The sequence below is a fragment of the Ciconia boyciana genome, chromosome 25, assembly GCF_034638445.1.
Source record: "Ciconia boyciana chromosome 25, ASM3463844v1, whole genome shotgun sequence".
NCBI classification, from domain to species: Eukaryota; Metazoa; Chordata; class Aves; order Ciconiiformes; family Ciconiidae; genus Ciconia; species Ciconia boyciana.
The window spans coordinates 5,884,371-5,895,862 of record NC_132958.1 but is presented as its reverse complement, the minus strand read 5'-3'; the positions used below and the strand labels follow the sequence as shown (position 1 = coordinate 5,895,862).

At 53.7% G+C, this 11,492-nt stretch overlaps 1 protein-coding gene across 1 annotated transcript; it reads right to left on the bottom strand.

Moving 5' to 3' along the window:
* Positions 1–444: 444 nt before the first annotated feature.
* On the bottom strand, positions 445–1,650 carry TCIM (transcriptional and immune response regulator). Its single transcript, XM_072846121.1, has one exon. The coding sequence runs from the start codon at positions 1,583–1,585 to the stop codon at positions 1,265–1,267; it is 321 nt and encodes a 106-aa protein (XP_072702222.1). The 5' UTR covers positions 1,586–1,650; the 3' UTR covers positions 445–1,264.
* Positions 1,651–11,492: the final 9,842 nt, after the last annotated feature.

Below are 11,492 nucleotides of genomic sequence, written 5' to 3'. Positions count from 1 at the left end.
TTGCAGGAATGCAAAGAGCCTGAGGAACTGCGCCGCTCGCTGTGGCTCGGAACCGGTCATTTTCTAAACCAATTTTTTTGTTACACTATTGCAAAAGATGTAATTCTCCTTTATTATATAGAGGAAACTAACAGCCGAGTGTGATTTACAGTTAAATTTGGTGTGGTCTTTCTAGGGATGCCAGAGTCGCCACAGCAGCCGTGGGTCGGGCTCTGGTGCTGCCGGGCTGGCGCCGGGGTGCAGGGGAGCCGGGGCGGCTGCAGGCCCTAAGGACAGGCTGCCAAATCGACACGCGGAGCGTCGAGCTAAGGAGAGGTGCAGGGAGTCTGCTCTTAAAACAGCATCTATATGAAAGGACCAAAAAAGTATAACCCCACTCCTCCAGGAGAATTGAGTATTTCAGACAAGAGAAATTATATTTACTTCATAATTTATTAAATTTCAGGTCATCATATGCAATAAATTATAGCTGATATAATAATAGTGTTGTCATAAAATATTACCATGAAGTACTCGTCAAATAGCTATTGTATTCTATACAAATAAGAACTGTAGTTATGATATTTAGATTTTTAGTGTTAATGGGAAGCGAACAAAATATTAAGGAACTTCACAGTAAATTCAGGGAAATATGTCATTATTATTGCTTCTGTGCAAACAACTTATACTGCACACATACAGCTTGAGAAAGAAAAGGTACAGTTGCGTAGTGTGTCTCGAGAGCAAACGCATTCCCTGAAGGTTGAACTTACTGCACCCATGGGTGCACTTACATGCACTTTAACAAATGCAAAGTGATCCATGATCAGGAGCTGATCAGTCTCTAGAACCTCCCTCCTAGCCCACAGCAGCGAGGCTGAGCAAGGGCTCAGATTTTAAGGAAACAAGTCTGAAAGGCAAAGCACGCAGGTGAAGTCGGCGAACACCGAGTCCGTCAGGTCTCGAGTCGTGCCCAGGCGCGGGGTCCCCCCACGGCTCGGTCCCACGGCCGCCCGGAGGAGCTGGCTGCCTTCCGCCGGGAGCTGCCCTCTCTCGGGAGCCTCTGGCCGCCACGCTGGGGTCCGCACTGACGCTGCCGTCCGCACCGATGCTGCCGTCGGCGCCGCGGTTTGCGGTGTGCGTGGTGGGGCTGAAGCCCGGGGGTCTGTCAGGTCCCCCGTCCCGCCAGCAGCTCGCGGGGCAGCGGAGCGTGCCGTGCGTGGTAGGAGGTCACGAACAGTCCCATCCCGACACGTTCTCCTCTGTGTCCGCTCCCTCCGCCAGTTCAGTGAACTTTAATGGAGTATTTCCGAAATGTCAGGAACTGGAGCAGCTTGTCTTTTCGCCTCTGCTTTAGCGCCATTAGTGCTCTCGTTTTCTCCTCCAAGTCCTGGTCGGTGGCGAGGATTATCTTGGCTCTTTCCTCTGCCTTCTTGTCCCCGGAGTTTTTGAAGAGTTTCTGTAGGGACTCTTCATTGATGCTTTCAAAGATGTTGGCCACGGCTTTCTTGCGCAGGGCTGTGTCAAAGCGGTAGCCGTGGACCGAGGGGCTCACTCGCAGGGATGTGGACATGGCTGGAGCTGTGTAGCTTCTCTTTGCTTTCATCTATGTGGGGTGCTGCCGGGTTTGCCCTCGGGTCCAGTCAGAGGGATCGGTGCTGTGCTGGCTCCCAGGACTGGTATTTAAAGGCAGTCTGGAGAAAAAGCCGGAGGGCTCAAGTTACAGTGATGAGATCATGCTGATGTCAACACTGAAGAATCACAGGCGAGTTTAACAGTTAAATTGCCAACTTTCCTCTGCCGTGCAGCCGAGACGAAAAGTTTTCTGTGTTTCTGCCATGGGGATGGTTTTTCTTTGACCCGCTGCAGATGAGGCTGCACACAACTTCAGCTATCGCTATGGGACTTTGAGCTAGTACAGCTCCAACTTGTTGCATGCAGAAAAGCTTTGCATTCAGAATATATAATATACAATATAATAAACAGTTAAAACTCCAGGTGGGAACTATTGCAATACTAGCAAGAGGTGTTAGCTGCGAGCCTGTGCACGCAGACCTGCACTTGTCTATGTCTTGGCCAGGCAGAAGTACAGCAACGCAGCAGAACCTGCTCAGGTCGGGGCATGGGGTGCTTTCTGCTGCTTCCCAGACGATGCAGCTCATGTTTAGCGCTCACAAAGCTGTATTTTCTAAATGGCAAGTGGTTTACCAAAGGCAGCTGATCCATAATGTGCTCTGAGGTGGCTTCCCTGGGATGTTACACCCCGCAGCTGCCCAGCTGGCACGTGGCAATGCTCTCACCCGGGGCAGCAGGTAAAATCTCTCTGCCCCACCGTGCACGCTGTGCTGCAGCAACAGCACCGAGCCGTTTGTTGCCCTGCTCCTGCCTCGAGCATCCTTTTTCTTTAATTTCCAGCTCACCGGTGCAGTTCCTCTGCTCCAAAAGAGTTTGTGCTCTCCACCCCACCCTCGGCTCACGCCAAGCCCTTGGGCTGGGAGGACTCACTCTTAGTCATATGGTTTAGTTTTAGGCAGTCCTGCGAGGAGCAGGGAGTTGGACTCGAAGATCCTTATGGGTCCCTTCCAACTCAAGTTGTTCTATGGTTCTGCGACTCCTTCTTGCTGAGGACTTGGCCAGGGCATGGCTACCTGTGAGGGGCGGCTCGGACCACTGGAGCATCCTGCTGGGCTTAGAAATCTGGTATTACGGAGCACAGCTAAATCTGGCCCAGAATGGCAGCGGGTTCAACAGTCCCTTGAGGCCAGGGAGCCAGAGATAAGTGTGTGTTGGTTAATGGCTTCAAAGCAGCCGGATGCTGCAGAGGCCCTGTTTGGAAAGTTAGCGGCTTGTTTACTGCTTGTGTTGATGACTCCTATTGCTCATCCTTACGAAAGGCCAGAAACAGCCTCTGTCCCCACGCCAGTTTGACCAACGGCCCCAGAGGGTTTCCCTTATTTACCAGAGAGCTGTGGAGATGATCCGTGACTGCAGTGGTGAGCAGATCCACAGCAACATCGCCCAGTTGCTGGTCATTCTCCGTTCCCTTTAAAACTTCTATTCCTTCGGACAGAGCGAGGGGATGTGTCTGAGCACAGCCCCTGCAAACCCCTCTCCTCTGGCCAGCGGGAGCCACGGGAGAGGTGAGAGCACCTGGAGGCCACGTGCCAGGCGTTTGTGCCGGCACAGCGCAGCGAAGAAGGGGGTTAATCGCGAGCTGCTGCTCACCGGGCTGCTGCCTGGCCCCCGCAACGACCGGCAGTCCCAGCTCCGGCCAGGCTCTCGCGAACGCCCAGCTGGCCGGGGCTTGCCAGGCGTTTCTCTTTAGGAGGGGGAGTGGGCTGCATTTCAGTGGTTGACCACTTTCCCATCTGGCACTTTGGGAATCATCCGTAAGTGCTGGGCCGGCTTTCCCCGCGGCTGCCGGGACTTTGCTCCGTGCCGTTGTTACTGGCACGAGCCTGCGATTTTTTTCCACCGGTTCTGCATCGCTGTCATTGTGCGGGTTACTTCTTACAAGTTTGCCTGATTTTCTTTTGTATGTGCTAGCTGTTATGTGCTTTAGTGTATAAACAACTACTTTGCAAAGCCTTGTGAGTCTCCTTCTGCCAGAAAGACTTAAAAGCCTCTCACTTTGCTGTAGTCTTGCCGAATTTGTGAGAATTACACATCAGCCGCTGTCTACTCAACATTTGCAGGGCTGGTAAATCCACCCTGAAAATAGGATCTTTTTGATGTGGCTGGCTCCTGGGTCTCTGCCTGTGAAAGAGCCTTGTGTTTTATAGACTCCCGTTAACATGAAACACGAGGGGGGAGCAGTAGGAACAGGGACCCCGCTCATCGCCGGTCCCCTCCTGCTCGGATGGCAAGTGCTGCCTGGAGCGCTGTGGGGGGGGAAACCTGCCTGTAAAAAATGCCTGACTGAAATGTTAAATGTACTTTGCTTCACTGGACAGATAATACAGTTTCAGAGTACTGAGGGCAAAAAATAGATCACGGCAGAAGATTGGCCGTGATCTTCTGGCTGTAGAAAACGAGCAGTTCCTTTGCAAGGCATGGCTTCCCCTAGTCGAAAACAAGAGCTGAGGCATGTTAACATATGCCTGGTTTTCACCGCTCTTGCACATGGAATCATTCTGAAGGTATTTGCAGAGACATGGCTGAGAGAATAAATTAGCAATATTTGTGGAAGATACAAGCTCAGAAAAGTATCTGCCATGGAAACCGAGAATAAAGCTGATGCTTGAGGAGTAAGACATCAGAAAGCTGCCAAGATGAAGCATGCGTTTTCTTGTGAACTCATCTTGCACTGAGCAGTAACAGACATCTTTGGCCCTTCAAGCTTCTCTGCCCACTTTGTGTAAATTTGGTTGCGTTCAACTCTGACTGAGAGATGAAGCATGCCTCATCAGTTTTTTCCAGTAATTCTTGTTTATATTGGTCTTTTAATACTGCTTACCTAGTAATGCCTAGGAGGAATTATTCATTTGCTGGATTGGAGCGAAACTTCAGACAAGATGCGATTTCTATCACAGCTCTCCTGCTATTATTGTATAATTGCTTCGTGAAATGCAAACGCTCTGTTTCACACATTAATGGAAGGATTAATTCCTATCCCCACCGTCTCTGCAGAGCAGCTCAGCCACGTCCCTAATCGTGCTCTGCTTCTCACGACGTGATGGGTTTGGAGTGCTCCAGGCTCTTCCGTCGGGGGGACGGGCAGGTTTGTGCCGAGCTTTCGGGTGCACGGAGCCCTTCTGCGGCATCTGGCAGCGCAGCTTGCCAAGTGCCCCACAGGCATCTCGTCCCAGGTCGTGGCCATGAAGGTTTTGAAGCTGAAGCGCTTATGATTTATTGTAGGCTAAACCAAGCCTCCGGGTCTCGCAATCCCTCGCAAGCAGTTGCCAGAGGGAGCGATTCGGGAAGGATGGTGAGTCGGCGGCCCGGTCTGCGCTCCGCTGGCAGCGCAAAGCGTGTTTAAATAGACCCGCAGGCGTCTCCAGCTCAGAGCTGCGAATTGCCGGAGGATCCCGCCTGCACCGTTGTAGGTGAAGCAGGGAAAGGGGAAGTCCCAGTCCCTGCACGGAGCGGCAGCTCGAGAGCAGGAGGTGGAGGGGCTACCCCCTTGGCAGCAGGGGTAGCTGGGGCAGCCAGCGCCTTTCCCGCAAACTCTTGCCGAGAACTTAGTCTGCATTTATGTAACCGTCCAAAATCACGCCAAAGAAGGTAATCTGGGATGCCTTTGCATGTTGCTAGGGCATGTTTTACATAGCTTTCCTTTCGCTAGCCTGCCTAAGCCTGCATGGCTTGTAATACCGCCTTGGCATTGAAAGGTGCAGCAGTCCCCTGGGAGAGCGTTGGTGCTGCAGAGACCTTCCCAGCCATATGTGAAATATTCACAACCTGAGCCTTTGGAAGGGCATCTAGAAGGCTTTGGGACAGGAGAGGAAAGTTAAATTATTGCCTTAAATATATATATATGTGCTTTGTCTTTAGCATATATAAAATCTAAGAATCTGAAATGCCCAGGAGCCTCAGATCATCTCTTCTCTCCCCATCCTTTCCCTCGCTATGTGCGTTTGACCCCTGGCTCGCTCGCAGCCTTCACTTCTTCCTCTGGACGTGGAGGTTGGAGAATCCCTGCCCTTCTCAGGAGCCATAAATGCCCCTCTTTATGTTTGCTGTCTGCTGGGAAGCGTATCTGAGGTGGAGTGCTCTGCAGCACACACAGCTGCAGGATGGCTGTAAGGTCAAAGAGGAACTGATTCATCGTGTTCCTCGTGGAATCCAAATTCCTGGGAATTCATCACACGTCCAGGTCGTGCGAATGGCAGCACCTGCCCCGGCTCTCCAACCTCCCTGCGTCGGCTTCTTCTAACTGTGGCTCGTGTGCCCGTTCCGTACAGCACAGGCTGCACCTGGGTTTTTCTGTTTGGTTGGTCGTTGGTTGGGTTTTTCTGTGGTTGTTGTTTCTTCAGTGGAGCATCTGGGAACACTCGTCCCGGATCTCACGGCAGGATGCTGTGCCCTTTGCTTACAAAACCCCAGAGCTTAACTTGACCGTGTGTGTTCCCTGTGACTTGTCCTGTGGTCCCCAATTCAGATGTGCAGTACAGTGGGATGTATTTTAACAGCAGTTCTGCTGCAGCTCAGTTGCTGGAAAGTAAAGACATTTCTCAGGCAATCCTGCTCACCCAGCTGCCTGCCTAAAAACAGGAGAAAAGCTATTGGTTTTCAGACAGCGGTAGACACGATTAAGCTGGCTAAATTCCATCAGAAAAGTTTTTAATAGGGAAAAAAATTCTGCCCTGTCTATTTAATACTTTTCTTTATCCTACCTATGAAAACTAAAGTAGATGCTGGCTTCTGGGCTGCTAAGACAGGCGTTGTTACATCAGGCGTCGTCTGCACGGCATTAATTCTGCGCTCCAGCCTCCCGCAGCCGAGGCGAGCAAGGGTATTTTTTATTAACATCTGTCACTCAGCTGCAGCCGGCAGCTCTTGGCATCTCTCCACAGGGCTCCCTCCGCCCTGTGCCTCGTCTCCTTCACCAGCAACCTGCGCATCCGTTCTGCTGACACATGGGAAAACCGGCACCAGCCGCGACGGCCGGGCTGCTCCTGCAGCTGGTGCGAAGTTTACCGTGTTAAGGCTGCTGACAAGTTAAGAAAATAACAAATTTTCACGGTGTCGATGCAGTAAGAGGAGTCAGTAAAAAGTGTCAGGGGTGCAAAGAGAGAACATAGCCTTGCCCCTCGCTGATCCTGCTGCGGCTTTCTGGCACCGGGGTCCCTGCAGGCAGGTCCGTCCCTGGTCAGTGACACCGAGGGTGCAGGTTGGACTGGCTTGAGCACGGGGGACCGTGGCCCTTGGGAAGAGGAAAACGGAGCTTTGCAGAACAGCGCTGTCCTGCGCGGGCAGAAGGAACGCGCTGAAGCTGCCCGGCTGTGCGAACGCTGCTGCTCAGCCGCGGGAGCCGAGCATCGCAGGGAGACCATATAAGAGTAAAGTTTGTGGTATTACTGATAATGAATGTCTCCTCATTTCTCATAAATTCTCTGCTAAATATATGGTCACTGAGTTAATAATGGAGTGGAGGACATAATGAATAGCCAGTTACAGTAAGTAAATCATGCCTGTTAAGAAACAGAACAGAAACAGAAACTTCTGGCACTTTTAAAAGCCAGTACCCTTTTAAAGAAGCCCTGCATTCAGCAAAGCTGAGCTGAGGACGCATCAGCTTCTGGGGTGAAACGCTTGCTGTCATGGGGGGCTGGAGAGCCTGGGGATGGGAGGGGAGGCTGGCTCTGTAAGGAAGCCACGCGTGGCTTCTCCTGTTGCTTGAGGCTTCCCAAAGCCGTCTTGCAAAGCGAAACTCAAACTGTGGTGCTCCCCACTTGTAGTGGGAGATAATTACTAGAGAGGCTGGTAGCAGACTGCCAGCCAGAGCACGCGGTACAGCCGAAAGCCTTGCTAAAAACCAAAAAGCCGTGTCTAGCGAGGATGCAGGCAGCAGCAGGCGAACGATGCATGTGGGCAGGGTAGAAGTGAGCGGGTTTGCTGGGGGCCCAGCCGGTCGCTGGAGGGGGCTGGGGTGGCCCTGCAGCCACGCAGCTTCTGCAGTGAGCTGCTCCGTCAGACGGCTGCTGCGAGCTGGCAGGACCAGCATCCTGACATGGCACCTACCCATCGCGTTTGCAGACCAGCTCACCATGTCCTGCTATTTCCATGGGAGTCAGGGAAAGTATTTTAATGTCCTGACTTCAGCATCTTCCTCCTGGGTCAGCAAGGCTGAGCATGGCAATGAAAGTTTAGACTTCCAAGCACGAACAACCTTTTTCTTTCTCTGCTGAATTTCCTGTTTGATCTTCCTGAAGGTCTCCGAGTACCCCTCGCTAGAGAAGCGTGAAGGCAGAGCCGTCTCCAGTTGTCAGACAGCTCATTGTCTGGTGCCGCGGGGACGGGCTCACGGGAAATCCTGCCTTGGGGCTGGGACGCGGGACCGGCTCGGGTCATTGTCGCAGCCCAGCCCACGGGCGACGGCACCAGACACACGTACCGGCGCTCAAGTGCCCCCCTCATCAGGGCTCTAATCTCTGCCGAGCCGCTTCCTCTGCTGCAAAAGGGGTGGCAGACAGGATGCGTGCCTTTGTACTGCTCCGGCTCCTGGGGCCCTCGGTGCCCCCCATCGCTCCCGGAGCTGCAGCAGCTGGAGCCAGATGTGCAAAAGGGCATGGTGCAGCCTCCCGAGGGCTCGGGGAGAGGGGCCCTAAAGCGGTCGGGATGGAGGCAGAAGGGTGGCAACGTGCAGTTGCGAGGCAATGTAGGGGTCGAGTGGGCGTTAAGCTGCTGATCTGCGGTGCCTGGTAAGGGCTGTGATGGTGCAGAGGAGATTCCGGGCTTGGCAGCGGGTCACCCAAGGCCTTCCCCTGTGTCACGGTCCCAGGCAGACCACCAAAGGTGGACACAGGGGAAAGCCTTGGGTGACCGCTGTGCAATGCTGCGACTCTGCGAGTGGTCCAGCGTGGCTGGGGAACCAACAGAGAGACCGTGCCAGGACGCAAGAGGGTTAGTTACAATGGGAAGGCACCTTCACTCCCGTGCGCTCAGCCTGAGATCTGGGTTTGATCTGCATCTGCTGCTTATTCGCCTGCGTTGAGTGAATTGCTGGGCAGCAATAAGGCTGTTTCCCAGCCCTGGGGCATGGGCAGCGACCGACCCCTCACCACTTTTGAGGCAGTTTTCAGGTCTGATTTGCAAAATGCAGGACTGGTTTGCGATCCACCCAGAAGCAAATTAAAGAGTGTTTCCCCTGGTGAGGAAAGAAGCTTTGTGCAGAGGGAGCTGAGCCGGGTCCTGGTTCACAGGGACAGGCTTTGCTAGCAGAAAACCTGCACATTTAGTTTTCAGTTCCTTCATCTTGTGGCAAAGCAAAACGGGCACGTGGCAGAGGCAGCTCGGTCCGGGCTGGGCTTTGGGGAAGAGCAGCGTGTGTCTGGTAGCAGCGTGCAGTCGAGGCTTGAGGACATGTATCCGAGTGACGCTGAGAGAAGAAACCTGATAATCAGAGCTGAGGGAAACACCCAGCCCGCGCCTGTGGAGATTTATCAGGCAATCAACCAATACGTAAATCGTGTGGGAGATTAGCTTGAAATTGTGGTGTTATCAGCCTCGTAGTTCATTCCTCCAGTAACAAAAGAGTTACTCGGAGAAAACAGATGGTGTTTGCCTCCCATCACCCTCTCTCATGGCCTGACAGCTTTCGCTTTGTAGCTGCTAGAAAAGCAATTTCTGCGATCCTCCTCCCGTCACTGCTGCCATCACCGGGGCGGCACTGCAGCCCGAATCCTCTGCAGGGCCCTGCCTTTACCCTGCCTATGGCAGCAACGGCAGCGGCCGGCCGAATCGCAGGGGCTGGTGGTTGCATACGGGGTTCTGGGGGTTCTTTTTTGCATGCTGAGGCCCTGCTGCAGATCCCCCCAGGGTGCACCCGGGGCTGGCTGTGCCCCCGCCGCTTTGGGGGGCCGGGAGCTGTGCTGCACCGATGTCGCACGGCTTTGCACGAGCGTCGCACGGCTTTGCATGGGTGTCGCACGGGTTTGAGACCCGCACAGCTGCCGGAGCCAGGTTTGGGCTCTTCCCAGGACCGTTGCGGCTGTTCCTGGGGTTACGGCAGGTTACTGAACTTCTGCCAGTGGTTGTTTTCCCCAGCAAATTGCAATCGGCAGCGCACGTCAGCTCCCATTCCGAAGAGCAATAGCAGGGCTGTAAAGCCTATCTCCAGGAGAGAGGCGAGGCTGGCAGTTTCGGGCGCCGGTCGGTGCCAGGCAAAGCCGGGGCTGGGGAGGCTCCCACGATCCCTGAATCACTGAGAGCGCAATGGGGCGCGTACCTGCTCCGTACGGCTGCGGAGCGGGAAACCCTCGGGGCTTTCTGAGCAGCAGCCCACTGACAGCCTCTGCTCTCAGACGTGTTTAGCTCTTGCAGTGATGCCTTCTAGATGTTTCCCAACCGTCACGTTGCCTAATTGTTATAATCTAAGTGACTGATGCCTTGTTTACGAGGGAGCCTTGTCTTTGTTCTTGAGATCTGCCCTTGAATCCTTGTCAAGTGTCAGCGCTGGTTTATGGGTATTTTGGTCTGTCTACATCGGGTTATTTATGCAGGCAGTTCAAACAAAAAAGAACAGTTTTAGAACTGCAAGTTTATTTCAGCTCTGTGTAGGAGGAGAGGAATGATGTGTGTGGAGGGGAGGATGATGCTGTGTGGATGCATATAGGTATGGTAAAAAGTGCTTTGCTGCTCCTCTGGCAGAGGCTCGTCTGATCAGCAAGCTGCTAATTGAGCGTATGAGCTGTGACTGCTCCCGCTTCGGCTCTGATCCGTCAGAGGTTTGGTGTCGAACTAGAAACCAGCCCGGTTTGCAGTTTGTGCTTTGAAGTTGTCGGCATCTGCCTGGGAGAAGTAAATCAGATTTGTCTTTATGCCTGCCTTCGGGAGAGAAATCTGCCCGTCACCAGGGTCTGTCTGAGACTCATTGAGCGAAGCGGGAGCTGGCACCGATACCAGCTGCCCCTCCGGCTTGGGGAGGATGTGTGGGGAGAGAAAGGCCTCCGAGCTGCATATTAGGTCTTATAAGCCTGACCGCTTAGCTACAAATCTTCGTGCAGGTTACGCTCTATATTTAATAGGTGAAATTGTTGTACATACACTGCAGAGTCCTCAACGCGGGTCACGGAGCTGCAAAGCCTGGTCCGAATCGCGCAGACAAGCGTGACGACTGGTTTCTCACCGGGGCTGGAGTGCCGGGGCTGCTCACGCGGCAGCGCTGGGCTCAGTCGGAGGCTGTTAACTTCTCTGCGTTCAGCCGCTGCTTCGTGGCCTCGATGCGGGCTGGATCAGCACACCGAGCGGGCTGGTCAGCACGCAAAGTGTTTGAGAGGTGGATGGGAGAGCCCTGATGCCGCTTCCAGCCGTGTCCCCTTTCCCTCTTTTCTCTCTTACATAAGAAACCCTGAAAGACAAATGGGTCCGAACAGGCGTCTTCAATCTTGCTGATGTCCTGCCCGGCCTGGCGTCGGAGCTGTGTGTGTCATGACCTTCCAGGGCCCACGCCACAGCGGCTGACGGCTGCAGCGTGTAAGTAGTGTGCTGAAACGCCGGCTTGGAGCTGCGTGCTTTTTCCATAATACATGAAAGGGCCATTTAGATGGAGAACGCCGGGTAAAACGGCTCTCGTGTGGGTTGTCTGCTGCTGATCTGAATGCGCTTGAGTGCCTGGATTGCTCCAAGCTGCTCGCTTTTGCTCCGCGAAAGCATTAAGGAGGAAAAGCTGAGCGATGCCCTGTGTTTTCGGGAGCAGCACAGGTGAAGGCTGGAAGGACAGCGCAGGTTCTGCCCCTGCAGTGGGCAGGGAAAAGGGGAAAGGGAAATTCAAGGTTTCAAGGTTTGGGTATTATCACGTGTGGGGTGGTCGCTGCTGCCCCTTAAGCCACAAGTTGCTGTTTGAATGGCGC